Raw genomic sequence first — 22,034 nt, forward strand, 5'->3', positions numbered from 1 at the left:
ATGCCCTATTAGAGAAGTACTATATGCGAACGATACAAATGGTTGAATCATATTCCACATGGTTGAGACGGTAGCCCGAAAAGGTTATCAAGCACTATGATTGTTTTTTTTTTCTGGCGTGGTCTCTATTTGGATATTAGCTAGCCGTGTATGAGGCCGAATTCAAAAATGCAACTTTACCATACGGCCTCTTATTCGTGATTTATTATTTCGTAGCTCATGTGTCTGATTTACAAAATATTTCGTTAAAATTATTTTCAAAACATGAATAATATTTCAAAAGGGCAAAAATTACCCACAATATACGATAAGTAAATTTTAACCTACGAATATCTCGAAAATAACAGCACTGAGCAATTTAAGCATCATCGGCTTTTTTTGTTGCATATTAATGTATTTTAATATTTACAATGTTTCAAAGATAATTGAATACTGTAGGCAGTCTTTTGTAAAATGCTACTCTTTTCAATAATTCATAACTTTTTTGTTTATGGATTGTCACATTATCAGTAGGTAACACGTTATTTACACTTCAAAAGAAAATTAAAATATTTTTTTGTGTACGAAATTTAAGTACTTAAAATGGTTTTGTTGATTTAGATAAATATTTTTCAGTGCATATTTTTTTCTTAAAAAGCGCAACACTTACCCACAACAATGCCCAAGCCACCATTTTGATCAAATAAACCGTTGTGGAAATATGTATTTTTGAATTGATGCATATCATTTTAAGATAAGCCCTTTTCAGAAGTAAGTTGCGTAAGCGACGAACCAGCTGAAGGCTGAAAGTCTCTATAAAAAAGCAAAAAAAAAAGTTAGTTGCGTACACAACTTATTAACCAAATGCGTAAAAAGGAATCGTTCTGAGCATTTCCAGCCCAAAACGCTAAAAAATGTCAATTTTGTCTCGACCCCTTCCGATATGCATATAACTTTGCTCACATGTTTGCTGCTACCAATGCAATGGTTGCAATTTTCATTTAAATATGATTTTTTTCTTCACATTAACTTTAAAAAAGGCGTATTACAAAAATGAATTTTATGTTTTCAAAAGATCATAGCATGAAAACTACTGATCTGCTCAAAATTACATCTGAGAAGAAATTTTAGGTAGTTAAATTATCTTTGAGGAAAGTATAAACTGAAAAAAAAACTTAATATTAAAAAACACAAAACGTTGATGATCTCAAATCACCCTTTATATATATTTTTTATCAAGAATACTGAAGGAATGCCCTAAAATTTGATGATGAGTGTATGCCGGTAACGTGCTTTAAAAAATATAATATTTTATTTTTTGTTGTTATTTTTCACAAGTTAATACAATTATAATAATAATAATATAGTTATAATAATAACTTATTTCGATCTCCGCATAATTTTCAATAAATTTTCAGATAAAAACTTTTTTCCTAAATCCAGCCGTTCCCAAGTTTATGCGAATTAATAATAAAATTAATACAGGTTTACCTCGATTATATGTACATTTTCGATTCTGGAATGTACATAAAATCGAATCGTATATAAAATCGGAGCATATTTTTACTTTAATATTTTTGATTTTTTTTATGAAAAGATTTCAAATTACAAATACTTATCAAGTATTGAAGTCAAAATTTCCACACCATGCAATGTAAAATGGTCCAAGAAGGTGATTTTTAGCTTTAAAAATTATTACTTCAAAACGAAAATATTCCAATGCGGTTTCTTAAACTATTTTATTTGGATTTTAAAAGCAATTCTGATTCTTCATAAAAAAAAGTCCATTGTAGCTTTGAACTAAATCTTATTTAAATAACAGACAATTTCGTTCTCAAGATGAATTTCTATGCACTATCTGATCATAACGTCCATAGCATTCAACGCTGATTCATCAGAAACTAACTGGAAATCGTCCTCAGGATCAATAGATTCAAAAAATTCATGCCGTTCATCAGCTGGTAGACTGGAATACATAGTTATACGTCATCTCGTCGTCAGCTGCAGGATTGCGTACTTTTTTTTTTCACTATTTCTGAATCTTTCAGAACTTCATACTCAGCATTCTCATCATCGATTATGATTCGCCATAATTTTAGCGGAGATCTCCATTTATCTCTTTTTAATCACTGATAGTGGTAAATCATCTTCGTCTTCCACATCTTCCGGATTGTACAACAAATTCCACGACTTCCTTATGGATGCTTGAGGAACTAGATCCCATGATTGTGCAATCCAAAAGATTTCTTCACATTGATCCTTTTAACAATGAAACTCTCCTGATCTTCCAATAACCTCTCGCATCATGATCTGTCTGTTGCGTGATTTAACCAAATGATCACGTTTTGATCCATTGGTTGAATTACAGCTGTGGTGTTGGGTGGCAGAAACATTGTTCTGATAGCACCGTCATTAGCCTTCAATTCCTCGGCATTGAAAAGTGCAGAACAGTTGTCCAAACCAAGAACTGCTCGCATAGGAATATCATTTTTTGTCAAAAACTTTCGGACCTGTGGCACAAGATGCTCGAAAAATCAGGTTTAGAACAGAACGCGGGTCATCCGTGCATTCTTCGACGCTTTTTTTTTTTAAATCTTTATTAAAGAGATTTTTAGCCTTAGGCTAGTTCATCTCTAATTCTTCGATGCGGCGTAATAAGACGACAACTCTTAATAATTTTTCAACGGTCGAGGTTTAATAAATTTTCCAATGATCATCAGAGGCAACTTTAACCGTCCATGCTTGCGCATGGCATGAAAGTCAGACGTTCCATGTTTACTTTTTTTGTCAACGTATGTGTTGGTCGGTGTGTATTCGAAATATTGGCCGCTTTCGGCAGCATTGAAGATTGGACTTGGAAGCAAATCTTTGAAACACATTTGTTTCAAAAACATTGACGTACTCGTCAATAACTGCCATGTTGCTTGACAATTTCTCGCCCGTAATTTTCAGAAGACGAATCTCATATCTTTTAATGAACTTGTAGATAAAGCAACAACTTTCAAACTTACCCACACTAACCAATTCATTAAAAAAAATCTGATTGAACACGGAGCATATCCTGGCTCGCTGGAATGTATTGTTGTCATTTTTTCAACACAGATGTATGATGCTGAATCCACTTTTGGATAACTAGCTTGCTTGAATATCTTGCGATGTTCTGTAAACAAGAATCTTCAAGGTAACTTATCTGTAAATAAACCTTTAAAATACTTACCAATGTTTCCATGGATGTTCGCAATATTGTTCATTATCTTTGTTTTAGACTGCTGGATGTTGTAAATGGTAATTCGCGCTTTGATGCTTAACTTTTCCATCACATCTCAGATCGAAACACCATTCTCCAAATCTTGTATAATCTTCACTTTATAAGTGAGGAGAATACCCGATCGATTCTTCTTTGCTTTGGATTAATTATCAGAAGCCATTTTTTAAATTTCGATCTTAACGGTTTCAAGTTGAAGTAATAAATGTCAAAAAGTACACGCTTACGTGAATCTACCCACATTTATGTCAAAGTAACCTAGATTTAAACTGACCGTTTAATAGGAAATATTAGCGAAATATTGCTATATAGGGCGGGGATCGGTTTTGATACTTTGGGAACCTCTTACAAGCATGGCGTCAACAAAAGCTTACAGCTAAAAAAGAGCGTTGTAAATTGTTGTTAACCCCGGCGTAGTGGTTAGTATCCATAGCTCTCACGCCAAAGTCACGAGTTCAAATCTGACCCCGAACAAGTCACCAATGACCCAAGAGTGTTAAAGTGACTATAATAAAAAAATATATAAATAACCCCGTACTTAAATAAAGTTCCCAATGATTAATCCGTTCGCTATGATTGGTTTTTAAATCCATGACAAAAATTGGTCCCACTTCAAAAACTGTTACTATACCCTATATATAGTTCAGATGTGTTTATAATGAAGTAATTTCATTACTTCATTATGATGGCTACCAAGCCTTTGGGTTTTCCTTATTATAGAGTTGTATAGATTTTTCTCCTTTAGTTTACTAGTTGGTTTTCATTAGTTAGGTAGGTTCCGATTTAACACATTGTAGTTTCATTTTTATACCTGTGATCTTAACTTTTTTACCTATGGGATGAGTACTTAAGGGGGTTAGATTTTGATAAATTCTTCAGTGGGAATGATGAAGATGCACATTGTAGTCGAAATACGTATCTGTCATCGATACCAAAATTAATTAAGTGGAATTAAATGGAAGATAACCTTTTTTGCTCTTTGATTTATATGTTTAGTATTACTTCTGCGTGAAGCCAACGATTAGTTGAAGATGCTAATTTCAAATAACAGACTAAAGTGGTAATTTTTATACGATAGATGAGAAGGAGATGAAAGTATAGAATTGATAGTTCTGTTTAGAGTACGGCAGTGTGAAAATTGCATATAGAGAGTAGACAGCGAGCTAGGACAACTTTTAAGGAAGGTACACAAATCGGTTTTATCATCTCTCTTTTCCAAACTCCCCCTTTGGAGAGAGATGGTGAGAGGTGTCCCCCCCCGCCACCACTGGCAAAAAGAGATGATCGCCGACCGCTCAAGTACCAACAATGTGTTTGAAACAGTTCTACCGATTTTTACCGCACTCTAGTTGTTATTTGAAGGCATCCAGTCATAGGTTTTCAAACACGTATTTTGTGGATTTTAATGGGAATTTGAAAACGAGACACTATTTCCTATATGACACGTGTAAAAATAGCACTGAAAAAATAATAAATTATTATTGTTAAAATTGTTATGATGACTTCAGGAATATTGTGCATCATTATGATGCAATTCTTGAAAAAATACGCACAGATAAAACAATCTGTCACAAATAAAAATTGAACAAAAAAAAATTATATAACTAATATATTTTTTTTTCATCGAAATAAACAAAAATTATCAGCGTGTATCATTTTTTATCAGAATTACCAAATTAAAATGTCCAACTTTGCCCAAGACATCATATCAAGCGAGCTATCAGTTTCGACAATATTTATATTTTAATTCATTAGTGCTGTTTTTACACAGGCTCTGTTGGAAAAGTAGCCGTGACCCAATATGATGAATTGTTAACATAAAATTACATTTTTACTAAAAAAAAACAACTTGCAAAATTTCAGCTAAATTGGTAATGATCGTTCAGGATCGATTCGCGAGCCTTCGTGGAGTGCCTCAGGGGCAGGTAACTGTAACTCAAACTCGAACAGAACACCTTCGAATCGCAGAATTTGGTCGGAATACAGTATTAGAAACGTAAATAAAGAGTGACTCGTAAACAACCAGCCGTTCTAGCCTCCACCTCCTTCTTCTTAGCCTAGCTACACTTATTAATGCTCATATGATCATAGTAAGTATAAAATATGACATTTGCGGCAAAATTATATGATAACGTCTGTGATTTCTATACGCGGGTACAGTTTGTGAAAACCGAAAATGGAACATGTAACCAAATTATGAAAGATTTTGAATGTTAATAACTCAGCTGCCCCTGGACCATTTTTAATAATTTTATCACCAATTGATCAGAAATATTTCTTTATTTTTATTTCTTTTATTTATCTTTATCATTTTTCAAAATGTCACTATTGAAAATTGCACGAATGTGCAACTGTTGCTATGACAATTAAAATTATCACCTAACACAGCTTTCAAGCTGAATTCCATCTGGTCTCATCAAACGGTGTTTATTAAATCACCGCGTGGTGAGTGGTGGTGTCCTCCAGTGAACAGCGAAAGGCTCCCCGCAAGCAGCTAGCTATCAAGGCTGCCCTCAACCGCTGATCGGATTCAGTTCCAATCACCGAATGTGGTGATATCCGGTCGTCGGCATCAGCAGCAGTAGCAGCAATGCTGTTGGTGCGTATCGTTGAACATTGTTCTCCAGTACACAACGAAAAGCTGCCTGCAAACAGCGAGCTGCAGTCCACATGAGCATCCATAGAAGGATGAAGAAGCCGCACCGCTATTGATCGGAATCAGTAGCTCTTCATGAGTCACTGTGGGCCATCTATGCCAAGCGCGCCACCCTCATTTCAAACAACATATAGCTATCCCCCGAAGAACGCGTTACCCACTGAGTTGCACCCATCGTTTTTTCTCGGTGGGGTTTCAACCAGTTGGTCTGACTTTTTGCATGCGAGTAGGGTCAATGGAGAACTAGTCACTCGCAGAAAATCAGAGCGCTTGGTTTAAAACCCACCGAGACAAAGTGGTAACGCGTTCTTCGGGGGAAAGCTGTACAGCTCACCAGCCTAATCTGTGTTTAAAACCCTAATAGCTCAGGATTACTCAACCACCACGACAAAACTGTCCTATTCAGGACCACCATAAATTTGTAAAAGAGTATTTTTTGGACATTTTTCAAGATCATCAATCGGATGTCAGTTTACATATCAAGATAGAGCTGGAATTTGGGTGTAACAGCTTTAGTAAACAATCACTTCTTTCGATGATGTCTTGAAAGTCAAGGCTCGCCCGCGCAAATCAACATCATCATCAGGTAGGGTAAGACCCATACCCATACCCAACGGTAATGTTGGTTTGCGTGGGCGTGCCATGAATTCCTAGAAATCATCGAGAGAAGTCATTGTTTACAAAAGCTGTTATGTTCTCACTCCAGCTCTTTCTAAATATGTTTAAATATAACGTACCATGTAATTTAAATCAACATTGGCGTGCAATTTCAAAAGCCAAAACTGATCGCGGCAAGAAAGTGGTCTGATTGTGATCCAGAGATGATGGATTTTAATTCTTAATGCGCCAATCGATAGGATTTTTTTTCTACAAATCTGTTAAAATTAAGACTTTTTCATTTTTCAAAATGTCACTATTGAAAATTCGCACGAATGTGCAACTGTTGCTATGATAATTGAAATTATCACCGATTGCCAGCGAAATGCAATTTATCTAACACAGATTTCAAAGTTTTATTCCATCCGGTCTCACCAAATTCAATCACCGCGTGGTGAGTGGTGGTGTTCTCCAGTACACAACAAAAGGCTGCCCGCAAGCAGCGAGCCGCAGCCCCCATGAGCATCCATAGGAGTAAGAAGCCGCACCGCTATTGATCGGAATCAGTAGCTCTTCGTGAGTCGCTATAGACAATCTATATCAAGCGCGTCATACTTAAGAGTTTAAACAGAGAGAACCCCGCTCAAATTCCTATTCCTACACAAATCACAAGCTCCTGCGGCAGTTAAAAAACCAGATTTATTATACAAGACCACGTAGTCATACGTCACCATTGCGTACAACCCCATAGGGCTGTCCCTTGTAGTTTTTTTTTAATTAAAAAGTGCAATTAAAAAAATCAGCTTAGGTAATCAAGTTCAAAATTAAGGATAATCGAATCGAAGACAATCGAATCTTGGACCTGTATTATCTTTTTTAGGTTCGTCCAGAACAACACTGTTGACCTCAGCAATATTTTGTTTAGACTTATCGCTGAGTTCCTGCACTTTTTGCGATTATGAGTAAACTGAACTCAAATTTGGGTTGATATCATTGACCGTGTAGTTGATTAATCATGTTTATGTTTTCTCCGCACACCCACACAAGCTTGTACCAAAACTGAAAGCTTCCCCGGCTATATGCTACTGCTCGAATCGAGCACCCAAAGCTTACCTTGGTCTACAGCTTCCATCTGCTCACAAGCTGCTCGATGCAAGCCGATTGCATGAAAGAAACGGAAGCAAACATTCATTAGTGCGCTTTCACTGCGTGCAATGTTCCACACAACATTCAATCATTTCCTCTAATTTGTACACATCGAAAGCTTTCAATCCACAACTGCTCACCAGACTATGGTGCAACATAAAAGTGTGCTAGGCATACATTTTGAACTTGCGAAACGAAAAAGCACGCACAACATCCTAGGAGTGTAATCAAAGCCTACGCTACCTTCCCTTATTACCTTCCCAAACCTCTTCACAGTCTTCGGTAATGGCCTTGGACTCGATACCGTTCTTGACCTCGTTCGGACTGATTCCCTGCACGACCAGATCCATCCGGGAATCGAGCGAAAACTGCTTGCCGGACATGAGGATTCCCCGTACGCGGCGTCGCATGGCCGGTGAATCCTGGTTCTGTTCAAAGGTTCGAAAAAATCAATACAGAAGTTTATTGAAATCCAATCGAATATTACCGAAATCCGAATTCCAGCGTAGACCTTGGCCAAAAACTCATCGGCATCGAAAATCGCAGCAAAGGATCCATTGACAATCTTTGGGGACATTGGCGAGTTGGCCAGCAGCAGACTCGACCCGAATGCTTCATTCTTCTCGCGGGTATCTAGAGATGGGAGAATATAGGCATTTTCTGATTGTGAACACTACTGCGTTGCAACTAGATTCGTTCGAACTCCCAAGCGAAAATATTGCTAGCGATAATTTGAAATACAAATACTGGTCATTGTAGACCTGCTCACCCTAAGGGCTTAATTAAAAGGTGACACACAAGGAAGAAGAGTTAGTTTATTTACTAAAATGAACTATGGTAAATTTTGCTATAAACAATGCTCCTCGTGTTTATTCGTGAAATTTACATCAAAGATTGATCTCATGCGAAGAAAATCAATTTGTCAAGGAATTTGTGACCAGCATACACCTTTCGGTCGTATGAAACAGGTCCAAATCTGTTCAAATCCGCCTGTAATTTTTTTATTTGGCATTTTTTATGGCAAAATAGTGAACTTTTCATGAACATTAACGGCAAATAATTCACCAACACTAGCGGATCGTGAGTTCTTGACCACCTATACATACACCCATCTTGTTGCTCACCTTTCAGTGGAACTCTTCTGTCGACAATCTTCACATCCAATTCATGCAACAGCTCACTTGTAACCAATTTGATTTCATTCCAGTCCTTCAAAATGTCCTCGTTGGAGGTGTAGGTTGACGTGATGGTGAATCGAATGACGTACTTGCCCTTAAGGGACGCCGGAACGGCATGCTGATTCCCACGGTGATTCAACCGCTTCAGCAGCTTCTCCGTCAGTTCGTTATCGCCTTTGATTCGGAACACGACCATCCCCAAGTGCCTGGCAGCTGGAATCTCAAAGCGATGATCGGCCAGAACTAGAGCTTCAAATTTTTGTGCTAAGCGAACTCCCTCACGGATGTGCTTCTGAAGCCCCTTGATTCCGAAATTACGTAGAACGAACCACAACTTCAACGCCCGGAAGCGTTTGCTCAGCGGAATTTGCCAGTGCTGCGTGGAGTGCGGGGTGAGAAGTTAGTTGATTTTGAATACGCTTCTAACGTTTTAAAACTTACCATGTAATCGATTGCCATTCCGGAGTTCTCATGCTGAAGATACAAAGGCTCTACGTTGAAGGTCCTGTGCAAAGCTTTACTGTTTCTCACCCTGGAATAGAAGACAACTGATTAAATTAAAACCATCCACCTATGAACTCTTCTACTTTCAGATCTCACCACATCGTAGTGCAGTCAAAGTGCACCATCAACCACTTGGAAGGATTGAATGCGATGGAGTCGGCCTTGGTGATGCCTTTCAGCCAGACACGAAACTCGGGACAGATGAACGCACTTCCGGCGTACGCAGCATCCACATGCAGCCAGACCTTGTACTTCAGACACACATCTCCAATGTCCGATAGGTTGTCGAAGGCGCATGCTCCCGTCGTTCCCAGGGTGGCACAGACCTGTGATTGAATTAGTTATTAGTTCGAAGACGTTTCTTAATCATTTAAGAGAAACATTCACTCAAAAATATATCTAGTGATTTTTTTTTCTCTGGTTTGTTTTGCCCGTCGATCTTGTTTTCCGTGCTGAGCACCAATGCTACCGACGTGCCAGGAAGCCAGCTCCCACACCTGGACCCTACCTATCGACCCATCAACTCATGAACCGGGGACCAACGGCTTTACTTCCCATCCGAAGGAAGGCGTGATCAGAGATGTTATGCCTCAGAACATCCCGGCGGCGCCGACTGCGATTGAACCCAGGCCTGCTGGGGTGAGAGGTAATCACGCTTACCACTACACCACCGGCGCCGTTCTATCTAGTGAATATATTGCATGATAAAAAAGATCTTTTTGCTTGATGATGACCAATCAGCAGTGGAGTTTCTTCATTCAATGCTTATGGTATGTTTGGAGGCATACTCAAATGATCAAATCAATTTCAGACCCCACTTTTCCCTCGTAGCATTATGCTAATATGTACTACAATTTTATCCACAATTCTATCCTCGACGACAGTATATTATCCAAATGTTTTCATGTTTCAAACTTTTTTTTTCAGAACCGTGAGTTTTTGTGTTCTGCTTTTAGATACCGTTCCGATTCAAATTTCGGACGATTCAAATTTCGGACACTTTCATTTTTAATTAAATATTACATCCAGTTAGAAACAAAGTAATAATGTTAGATGATCGTGGAGGGCACTAGTCAAAAAAATTAAAAATTTACAAGACATGTGGATCATATTCGACCGAGATAATCAACTTTTAAAAGTGTCCGAAATTCGAGTTTAAGTGTCCGAAATTTGAATCGGCACGGTAACTTAAATGAATTTCATTTCAAATAAGATCAATAGAGTACAGATAATTTCAGCAAAATTTACAGAAGCTAAAGAAATTTAATATAAAAAATCATTATTATTTTCCGTGGAACATTGCACAGGATTTCAAGTGAATCTCCTTAGAATCATTCCAGAATTTCTTCAGAGTTTGTTTTTTTTTATAAGTGCCGTAGAACAGGTATTGTTAAGCTGTCTATTCAATGGTCACTTTTAATTTACAAATTCTAGGTGAACCATTGTAGACTTATGAACAAGTGTCACACTTATGAACAAAGGTCACAGTGGGCCAAGATGGGATATTTAGCAAGTTCTTGTGCTGTTGTCTTAAGCTATAGAGGTTTAGTGTCTTCTGTAAGCTTTTTCAGCAAAAAATCTCTTAATTTTGGCTAGAAACAATTGTTCTATCTCTTATCGTTATTGTTTCTCAAATTTTATATTTTAAAAACACCCAACGTCTATTCAAAAAAATGTCTCTAAAATGAGAAAAAAAGGATAAAGGCTGGGTCCAAAGCACGACCGCATTGTTGACGTAGAACTACGAGATTATTTTTGCTGCTCCATGTTCTATGCAATCCTTATGCACCGTGGGTGTAGGGACACGCCTTAACAATGCATACAATTGCATACTGATTAGCATCGACAACCTTGGATCGGGCTGAACGGGAGAAAAGGAAGACGAGCTGGTAAACGGACGGTGGAGATGATCGAGTGCTCTAAATAAAGAAAGAGGATTTTCATCTGGAAACGATAACGAGTGGTTGTTAATTGTTTAAGAAGGAAAAATCTCTACATCTGGCGACGACAATGGAGAGAATAATAAGTATAATAAGTGTTAAAGGGAGAACCTTTAAAGAAAACGCTAGCAGTCTGTGAAAAAAACATAGGTTATGTTACCCATGCCATTCACGAAAAAAAAAACAAATCTATCGTATGATAAACTAAGGTTCAATTTTGAGAAATTTGAAGTGCGGGAGGGGACTATGGATGTGATTCCTGCGAGGAGGTCGATGAAAGTGATTCCTCCGAGGAGGTATATATGTATAAAACAAATCCTCTGAGGAGGTAGATAAAAGTGCAACACTTCTGCGGAGGTGGAAAATGCGTCGCTGTTAGTTTAGTGGAGAGTTATTTTCTGAGAATGAGGTTATCACGCCAATAGGTTTTAAAACAACACACGACTAACAATGTTTACGTTGATTTTTTTATGCATGTTCCAATGTGGAATTCATCCTGAGGGATGATATTTGTTGTGATTGGTGAATTGCAAGATGAGTAAATTTGATTTCTATCTAATTCTAGATCGACGAAGCGCGAGCGCTTCCAGCATTCCGATGCGAAGAAATTGAAAAAAAAATCATTTGGCGAAAGAATGGAAAGCTTGGAAGTCCGCATTGGAAATTCATTTTGACGCGTACGACGTGACGGACCAAAAGGAGGGCGAAACTGTTGCATCTGGGCGGAAAGCAGTTGCAGCGAGTGTATGACAATCTACCGGATGTCGACAAAATTCCACTAGTGGCAACGAAGATAAACTGGTACGATATAGGTGTTGAAAAGTTGGACGCATACTTTGAGCCTGGTCGTCAATATATTTTGGAACGCTGTCGGTCGAGGAAGATTAAGCAAGAACGCAATGAGCGGTTTTCGCACTTCGTGATGCGCATCAGGCAACAACTTTCTGATTGTGGACTGGAAAAATACTCTGTGGAAGTGAAAGAAGTTCTTGCGGAAATTTTTGCAATCGATACCATCGTTGAAGGATGCCTTTCTGATGAACTACGGCGCCGAATTCTACAAAAAGATAGATCATTATCGGAAATTGTGGAAATGGGTGCGATGCTGGAAGGAGTCGAGCAGCAGATTAGAGATATTGGAACGTTGAAGTCTCCGGATACAACAGAAAAGGTGTTTTAAATGGTCATTATCTTGTCCAGCTTTCTGGGGGTGACACTACAGGATGTGGGCCTTCAAAGCTTTAAATGAAAGCTGTATTGAGCCACACCAGCACCGTAATGGAAAAGGATTGAGATAACCTGAAACTAACACAGTGCATCCGGAAACAAAACAAGATAATGCTGAATGAATTACAGAAAAATCAAAATAAACGAAAAATAATCTACCTTTCAGTTTTCCGTACTCTTCTGGGTTCAGTTGGTTTTTTAGGGCTTCCATTTTCTCGATCGTCAGAAAAAAATCCTATTCGCATGAACATGCACCAATCTTATGGGAAATCTCTACTCCCGTCAAATATAACTGATTTGCACTTACAAAAAGGTCGTCACTTTCGCACTGAATCAATAATGAATCTCTTTTAGTCATTTTTATTCCAGAACAAGTTTTCAAAGAAGATCAAAAAGTACCCATTTTTCAATATTACGAAAATACTCATTTTTTGACATTTTAGAACCAGTTCTAAAAATGTGTACAAGATACTCACTTAATGGGTACTCTAGAGTTAGCGTGTAACAAGATTTTTTTTTTGTTTTATTTTTTTTTGCTGTGATTTTTTTCGGAGAAATGATTTTGTCATATTTTTAAAACAGTATAAGAAACCAATCTGATAGTGATTTCTAAAGTTATTCAAGTTTGGGGCTGTCTTTCCGGGACTCTGAACAGAACCCGTGTCATGAAGTTTTTTCGGAGCTTCAGAGAGCAGCAGCTCCGAAAACAAACTCCTCCAGTGAACCCCCGACGTTATTTCGTTTGCGACGACGTCACAGAGAAGCGAATCACAAGGGATGATCCTGGGGACTCTTTTAGTGATATTTTATATTAGTTGAACCTGATATGGATGATCAAAATGTGAAAATTACAAAAGGATAACAAATACAGGACTACAGAAAATTCTCCCTGAAGAAAAGGAATCACTGTGAATCGGGATGTACTCAAGGAGAGGCAACATGCTTATTCTGTTGAATAGTACCAGGTGGATATCATCCTGATTCAAGCAAGAAAGGTGGACCATGAAAGTACCAGTAGCACCATGCAATTTCATTCTGTTGACATTGCTCATGGATTCATTTGGTGAGTTCGTTTCTTATTATTAACACTCTGATTATGATGGTCAGTGGTGAATGGTCACAAACATCTGTAGAGTCTGGTGAGAGCTTACCATTTATTTAATTTAAATATTTGTTCAGCAGACGTTTGATTTAGGCACGGTTCGATTTTAGCAACAAAATTGCAAAACCATTCACTTTTGGCACGGGGTTTAATTTTGGCAACGACCCAAGATAGAATGGAATTTGAAAATAGTGTGTTTTTGCTTCTTGTGATTACACCTTTTAATAAAACATTTATTATTAGCAACGTCTATGTCATGGCGATGCCTCGCAGTGGTCCGAAGTCAACAAAATCATAAATTGAATTTCAAAATAAAACCGTTCGATTTTGGCAACACTAAATTTTCGGGCTTGCTATTTAACTGCAAAGGAATAGGTGGATTAAAAGTTTGTTAATAAACGTTTTAAATCTTGTACGCGAAAACCCAACCCTCTTACCTCGTGGAAGTGCAGAGGATTTCTCGGCTTCCATCAAAGCGAGTGTCACGTCAGCATATTTCTTCCCATTCCTTTCTTGACCTGCGTTAGGGCGCGGCCGGCGCTGGTATTACCAAGTTTGAGATCACCAGTTTTTACACAATAAAGATGATTGCTAGTCCCAAGCATCAGGATTTTCCAGTAATCAAAGGATCACATTTTAGTCCTTCTAAATTTTTATGACTTGATATTAGTGACAAGATACGGGTAGAGACCACGTGCATTTTTATATTGTATATTTCAAATCAAAAATATTGTTTATGTTCATTATGATTCCACATAATCCTTTTCCCTTTAACCTTTGTCCGTCTCCTTTCCTTTCCCTCATTTCTTTTCAGAAAGCGAGTATTGGCGCTATAGCCATAAGTCATAAAAGGCTAGGACAAGTGCTAGTGCTCATGCCCCAACCATCAGAAGAAAATGGAGCATCATTTAACCTCTCTAGCTTTGATGCTTCCAACGACCAGCCAATCATATAATTATCAAAATCGGAACGTACGGTACGAGATGTCCAACGGCGCCGGTGGTGTAGTGGTAAGCGTGATTACCTCTCACCCCAGCAGGCCTGGGTGCAATCCCAGTCGGCGCCGCCGGGATGTTCTGAGGCATAACATCTCTGATCACGCCTTCCTTCGGATGGGAAGTAAAGCCGTTGGTCCCCGGTTCATGAGTTGATGGGTCGATAGGTAGGGTCCAGGTGTGGGAGCTGCCTTCCTGGCACGTCGGTAGCATTGGTGCTCAGCACGGAAAACAAGATCGACGAAAAAACAAACCAAAGGAAAAAAAAAAGGTACGAGATGTCCACATTTCATCCATTTATTTGATTCTGAAGCATCGTGTTTAAATCTTCGATTTAAACAGGCCCGATGTTTTCTGAATCATCTTGTCCCTTAAAGGCTGCACTGTAGGCCTGGCCGTTTTGATATGTTTGACGCATCTTCGATGTGAAACATGTATCAAATAGACAAGAAAAATGATGTAGGTATATATATATCATTTTCCAGGATGCTTTCAAGAACTGGCTGTGTTGGCGTTAGATTAGATTAGATTAGATTAGACTCTAGAGTTAGCGTTTAACGAATAACAATAATTAATTAAAGTAAATAAAAAAAACCTGCTTACCTAGCTGTGTTACATTGATTGATTGACTTATTATTGGAATATTTCTCAACATTTCAGGTGAAAACAGGTCCAACAACGTGGGTGTCGCCTTTGGTAGTGGTGGACAAAGCCAACGGTGAGCCTCGTTTGTGTTTGGATTTGAGAAGGGTGAATGAAGCGGTGGTCAGAGAGCGATTTCCAATGCCGATTGTGGATGAATTATTGGCTCGAATTGGAACAGGAAAAGTATGTAGCAAGCTAGACATCCGAGAAGCATTCCTTCAAACGGACCTTGCGCCCGAATCTCGTGATATCATAACTTTCATAACAAACCGGAGCCTTTTCCGATTCAAACGGCTTCGTTTCGGACTGGTTTCGGCTCCGGAAATTTTTCAGAAAGTTATGGACGAGACTTTGTTGGAATGCGAAGGAACAGTTTGCTATCTAGATGATATATATATAGAGGGAAAGGACATGGATGAACATGACAACCGCCTAAAGATAGTATTCGATCGTCTTAATAAGCGCGGTGTTGTTCTGAATGTTCAGAAATGTATAATTAGAGTGTCAGAACTTCAGTTCTTAGGTCACGTAATCAGTTCGTATGGGATGCGGCCGTCTTCATCCAAGGTAGAAGCTCTGCTGTCTTTTCGTCAACCGGAAAACGTAGCCGAAGTCAAGAGCTTCCTAGATTTGGCTAATTACTTAAATAAATTCATACCAAACCTAGCTGCTGTAGATGAACCACTCAGGAGATTGGTGTATCAAACGATGAAATTCCAATAGACTCAGGAACAGCAGCACGCGTTCGATACTATCAAACAAGCTATGACGAAAGAGAACAACTTGGGATACTATAACTGCAAGGACACTACATCGGTGATTGCCGGCGCGAGTCCTACTACATTGGGAGCTGCTCTTATTCAGACGAACAACCAAGGAGAGAACCGTGTGATCTGCTCCGCTTCCAAATTATTAACCAAGACGGAGAGGAGATACTGCCAGACAGAGAAAGAGGCGTTGGCATTAGTCTGGAGCGTTGAAAGATTTCAAATGTATCTCCTGGGGAAGCCATTTGATCTAATAACGGATTGCAAGACATTGACATACCTTTTTAACCCTCGTTCGAAACCGTGTGCGCGAGTAGAAAGATGGGTTCTCCGACGGTTCCGGTATAACGTTATATCAGGGGAACTGAACATAGTAGATGCGGTTTCCATTTTATCTATGCTGAGACCCGTGCCTTTCGATGTTGCAGAAGAACTATTCGTGAACGAAGTTGGACGCGCAGCTGCTTCAACGGCAGCTATCCGTTGGGAAGAAATGGACCGTACGTCTGACCAGGACGAAGAAATATCAAAAGTTTTTGAAGCTCTTAGCAGTATACGTTTATTTGAACTACCAATTGAATACCGCATCATAGGTAGAGAACTGTGTCGCGTTGGTATTGTGCTGATGAGAGGGGATCGAATAATTGTACTTAGGAACCTGAGAGATCAAGTGCTTTCCCTCGCTCACGAAGGGCACCCGGGCACCCGGATGATGAAAAGTCATCTTCGGTCTTCGGTGTGGTGGCCCAAAATAGACTCCGATGTTGACTCGTATGTGAAACGTTACAGAGGATGCTTACTCGTGTCAGCTCCAGACGCTCCTGAACCAATGAGCCGACGAAGCTTACCTGCTAGACCGTGGGAGGACGTGGCAATTGATTTCTTAGCACCATTGCCAGAAGGACAATACCTGTTGGTTGTAGTCGATTACTACAGTAGATACTACGAAGTGTGTGAAATGACCACGATCACGGCTGAGGATATAATCGCTGAGTTGATAACGATTTTTAGTCGCCACGGAATACCGGTTACACTGACTGCTGACAACGCACCACGACTAAGTGAAGAATTCGAGAGGTTCTCCAAATTTTGTAAAGACTATGGTATTTTACTAATCAATACCGTCCCTTACTGGCCCCAAATGAACGGAGAAGTGGAACGCCAGAATAGAACAATACTAAAGCGTCTAATGATTGCTCAAGAATTGGGTCAGGATTGGCGCAAAGAGCTTCAGAAATTCCTTCTGATGTACCGTGCTGCTTCTCACTCTACACACCAATTTTCTTAAATCTTGTTCGGTACTTTTTTTGCTGGATTTGTTCGGTAAAATGTAATTTTTACCGAATCCTTTGTAAAAAATATTAGTTTACCAATTTTCCGCAATCAGAACTGCTGAATTTACATAATTTACATACATTTACCGAAAACTGTCATCAATAAAAATTGAAATGTTTATGATTTATTATGAAAAGAAAGTAAAGTCGATTCGGTAAAAAATATGCTGAACGCTATGGTAAATTTACTGACCTTTCAGTAAAATTTACAGTCCAGGTTAGTAAATTTTGACAGCCCATACAAGCGAAGAAAATTTACAGAACAGATTGTAAATAAAAAAAATTACCGAATGGATTACCGAATGTTCAGCTGTTCCATATTCGGTAAAAAATTACAGTATACTGTAAAAAAATCTTAGTGTATACGACGGGACGTTCGCCGGCAGAGCTACTATTTAGAAGGAGAATACGAACTAAACTTCCACACATTACGCCTACCTGTGACGATGAGAAGGTAAGGGGTCATGATTCTTTGGTAAAGTAGAAAGGGAAGGAATACAGTGACAACCGCAGACAAGCACGAGAAAGTAAGGTGCTAGTGGGAGACCGGGTGCTGATGAAAATATTTAAGAGAGACAACAAGCTAGGCTCCGATTTTGTCAATGAGGAATTTGTTGTGCTCACAAAAACTGGGTCTGATGCTACAATAAAATCTACCCTGTCCGGGAAGGAGTACAGGAGAAATACTGCTCACATGAAGAAGATCCTCGAAGGAACCGACAAGAGGATTAATAATGACAATGCATCGGACGGAACACTGACGGCAGGCACATCGAAGGGAGCCAATGCTTCTGGCATTATTAGTTCTGTTAACACACAGGGTTACACACAAGCTGCGAATAAATTTGGGAGTAAACGACAACGCCAGGAACCATCGTGGTTCCGTAGTTATGTGCCGTATTAGATCAGGATGTTTAAAGGGGGATGTAGGGACGCGCCTTAACAACGCATACAATTGCATACTGTAATGGAGCACACCTGATTAACATCGACAACCTTGGATCGGGCTGAACGGGGGAAAGGGAAGACGTTATTGAATAAATCCTAAAATTAAGAATCAATTTTTTAAATTAGAATATCATTAAAATTAGACCAGCCAGACGGTGGATCTCAGAATTTTGAGACCACGGGGGACTCTTGAGGATCATCCTAAGGATTTTGTTCTGGATCCTTTGGAGTTTGAGCTGATGGCACTTAGCACAGCTCTCCCATATTGGGGTTCCGTACTCAATTGCGGGGCGGATGATTTGCTTGTGGACCACAGGCTTGTTTTTAATGGAAATGGTGAACTTTCTGTTGATAAGCGGATAGAGCGATTTTTAAATGTAAGCAATGCATTGATATACATTCACAGTAGTTTTGCGTCTGCCAGTTCCATCTACCACAATCCAACCAACCATATGCTTTCCCACGCATAATACAACCTGTTGATTCCCCTTCCTATAATGCTCAGTGTACAGAGCAGCCGAGTGCTCTCCCTAATTAGACCACTGGGGAAAACGGAAAACTTTACTAAGCAGATTTGTCAATCACTTCCACCCGCTGCTGCTGCTGCTCCTTTTGCACTGTAACCAACGTTAGAGAAGAGTAAACTCATCAACTCACCCAGAACGGAACCAGTCCCTGCTTGATGTCCTCCTCGATGGCTTCCTCCAGGGCCCGGCCGCTTAAAGTGAGATTCTCATCAGCTTCAATGAATCGCATCCGCACCAATCCGATTAGGGCCGCCTTCTCGACGCTGGAGTGGGCCTGGTCCGAGCAGTACGCCACCAGCCGAGCGTTGATTTCTGCATCCTGCTGGCCGGGAGTATGCTCGTGAAATTTCCTAATAGCTTGGGTTCTTCCCGCCAGCAAACAAACGAGCGTAGCTTCGCTGGCTGTCGTTTGAATCACCCCACCTCCCTTGCTGACGCCGGGTATGTGTAGGAAATCATCTGGCAGACCAACCATCTTACCCAACCAGTTCATGACGATTGATTCCAGCTCGGTGCAAGCGGGCGATGATGCCTGGAAAGAAGTATACATTTACAACCAAATCAAAGTTTATTGAAACGAGCTGCAAATCCCGCCCCGACTTAACCGGACTTACCCATGTAAATCCCAGGCAATTTATGGCATCGGCCAGCATATCGCCGAGCAGCGACGGGAACGAGTTGAGCGCCGGAAAGTATGCATGCATGTGGGGGCTCTGCCAGTGCGTTATGCCCGGCATGATTACCCGCTCGACGTCGTCGATGATCGCCTGCCAGGGTTCACCCTCGAGGGGGGCCGACTCCGGAAGCAAGTGGGCCATGTAGCCGGGCTTGACGTCCGGAAGGACGCGTCGCTCGCGAATGTTCTGCAGATAGTCGGCAATGTAGTCCACCATTTCCTTGCCTGATCGGGGAGGGAGGAAGATGTAGAAATGTATTATCAAATGGGCGTAATCGAAATTACTCATTCGAAATGGACTGCATTACGTCATATGACTGGCAAATGACTGTTAAATCCCTGCTTTTCTCTCGGTAATGTGCGTTTAAGGCCCAACATAAAACAGGCAAATTAGTTGTAATTTAGAGGATTCGTATTTGTTGATCGTCATCGGTTGGTTTGGAAATTACAGTGAGAAAGAAACAACATAATATTCATGACATTTCATAGTACGGTTTTTGATCTAATTTCCGTCCTACTAAGCACAACCCGCATTTTACCTATCTTTTTTAAACGGGTTTGAACAAAAAATGGAATATCTCTGTCAAAGTTGACTTCTAAATTTATTCACTTTTCCATACGTGCCTGCCGTTGGATTTGATAAAGAGTCACTAATTGAAGAGATATTGTTCAACATCTAATACTGCTTCTTAATTCTAAATTCGTCCTATGAGTTTTAATTCCATCCAAACGCATTGAAACGCCATTAGATTTTCTTCATCCTACGGATAAACGAAGAAAAGGGGATTCGCTAGGAGCGCTTCTTTTGTTTTGAGAACAATGAGCGTAAATTTTCATACAATGCGCTCTAAAAGGATTTATGTTGTAGCTAATGAACTAACGCATCGGGACAAACATATTATTGATTTGTGCACGGTGAAATCATTGATAGTATTGTTCTTTTCTAATCGATAGAACGGAAATGGGTGATTACGACGAAGTAGCGCTCTACCCTATGCTCAACTTTTGCAACCTAACCCGTCCTAACCCTTTGTCTGTATATTTAGGCCACTTTGACTAACTACAACTTTTTTTCGCTTACAGAGTGTCACAATCAGCGGTTTTATGATTCGTAAGCGTTCACTCTGTCGCTTCATGTAAAAGTTTAAAAATCAGTGAAACCCCCAATTATCACAAAATTTATTCCGAACTTATACAGAATTTGTTCAGTTTACCCCATTTATTGATGAATAATAAAATTTAGAAATTTTCTTGATCTCTCACGTGTAACGGTCATTTGAAAATTTTACCGACTTGTTCTGCTGTTCAAAAACCCGGTAAAATCCTACCGACTTCGGTGATCTGAATTAAGTGTGTTCAGTAGTGATCAGTTTAGCATAATAAAGAGGACGAATGTACGAGCCATGTTCAGCAGTGAACAATTAAATTGGGAATTAACTGGTTTGAGAGCGAAAGATACAGTTGTGTAGAACTATTCTTTTGATGATAAATCAGGAGCGTTTTTATCAGATTGATTTTGTTTCCCTTTAGCAAAGTTGTTTATCTGGGTAAGACCGTTAAGGCAGTAAACAGTTTAGTTGCGAATTGAATTGTAAGGTGACGTCAGAGTGAATCTTTCAGCGATAATTCAGAATCGTGACTCGAAAGACGTTTTCTGTCATTGAAAGTTATCCAAATAATCGAGACCCATTCGGTAGTGATCAATTTAGATTGAAATTAACGCCTTAGTACCACAATTGTTCATCTAGTGATAACCAGATAGAAGATTCCTACCTTCAGTAGAGTAAAATAAAATAAGATACATTCGTTTAATAGTAAACAGTTAGCTAGCACTAAAAAACGAAAAAATGTTATTCAAGTTATAATTTCAGATCACTAAAATATAAAAAAAATCATCCAAAATTTTTAAATAGTGAAGAGCTTAAATCAAATTGACTCGTTAGGTGATGTCACAGTTCAAATAGAGTTCTTGTAATTATTGCAAAGGTTAGTGACAAAATCGCTGTTACTTGTCATTAGCAACGTTCTTGACATGGTAAGACCATTTTGGTAAAATGTTGATTTTGATTTATCTGATGGCCTTATTCCAACTTAAGGTTCCTAACTTGTATAAAGTTTATTTAAATGGATTCGATCCATCTAACAGTGAGCTGATTATTTTGTACTAGATTCTGTACTAGTTAATATATTATGTTCTCAAATCGCTATTTTACGCCTTTGCTCGTTATTTCGTTGACTTACTAAATGGCCAACAAACAATTTGAGTTGATTTACAACTGAATAAGCTATTTTTAAGCTGCAAAAGCTTATTTTTGCATTAAAAAGCTCTTATTGAATGTTTCCTGCGTTTTGGTCAGAGAGCGTATAGGGCATCGTTGTGCCAATTTGGTCGTGGCACATTTCAAGTACACACTAATATTATTTACCGAAATCTGTGATATTTTACCAAAATCTCATCAGCTGAACGTTCGGTAAACAGTTCGGTGATTTTTCACAGATTTTCTGTAATTTTTCACAGATATTCGGTGAAAAATTACAGGAAATCTGT

At 39.2% G+C, this 22,034-nt stretch overlaps 1 protein-coding gene across 1 annotated transcript in view; it reads right to left on the reverse strand.

Moving 5' to 3' along the window:
• Positions 1–22,034, reverse strand: part of Hdc (histidine decarboxylase) — a 39,520-nt gene that overhangs the window by 12,293 nt on the left and 5,193 nt on the right. Inside the window, exons 3-10 of the mRNA XM_065216565.1 lie at positions 19,425–19,711; positions 18,941–19,342; positions 9,422–9,651; positions 9,263–9,353; positions 8,768–9,197; positions 8,131–8,276; positions 7,900–8,071; positions 7,611–7,640 (exon numbers count right to left, since the gene is read on the reverse strand). Of these exons, the coding sequence (XP_065072637.1) occupies positions 7,611–7,640; positions 7,900–8,071; positions 8,131–8,276; positions 8,768–9,197; positions 9,263–9,353; positions 9,422–9,651; positions 18,941–19,342; positions 19,425–19,711 (1,788 nt within the window). The remainder of the gene's footprint in view (positions 1–7,610; positions 7,641–7,899; positions 8,072–8,130; positions 8,277–8,767; positions 9,198–9,262; positions 9,354–9,421; positions 9,652–18,940; positions 19,343–19,424; positions 19,712–22,034) is intronic.

Source organism: Ochlerotatus camptorhynchus, unplaced genomic scaffold (assembly GCF_037179485.1).
Source record: "Ochlerotatus camptorhynchus isolate MF236.1 unplaced genomic scaffold, CSIRO-AGI_Acam_v1.1 ptg000064l, whole genome shotgun sequence".
NCBI classification, from domain to species: Eukaryota; Metazoa; Arthropoda; class Insecta; order Diptera; family Culicidae; genus Ochlerotatus; species Ochlerotatus camptorhynchus.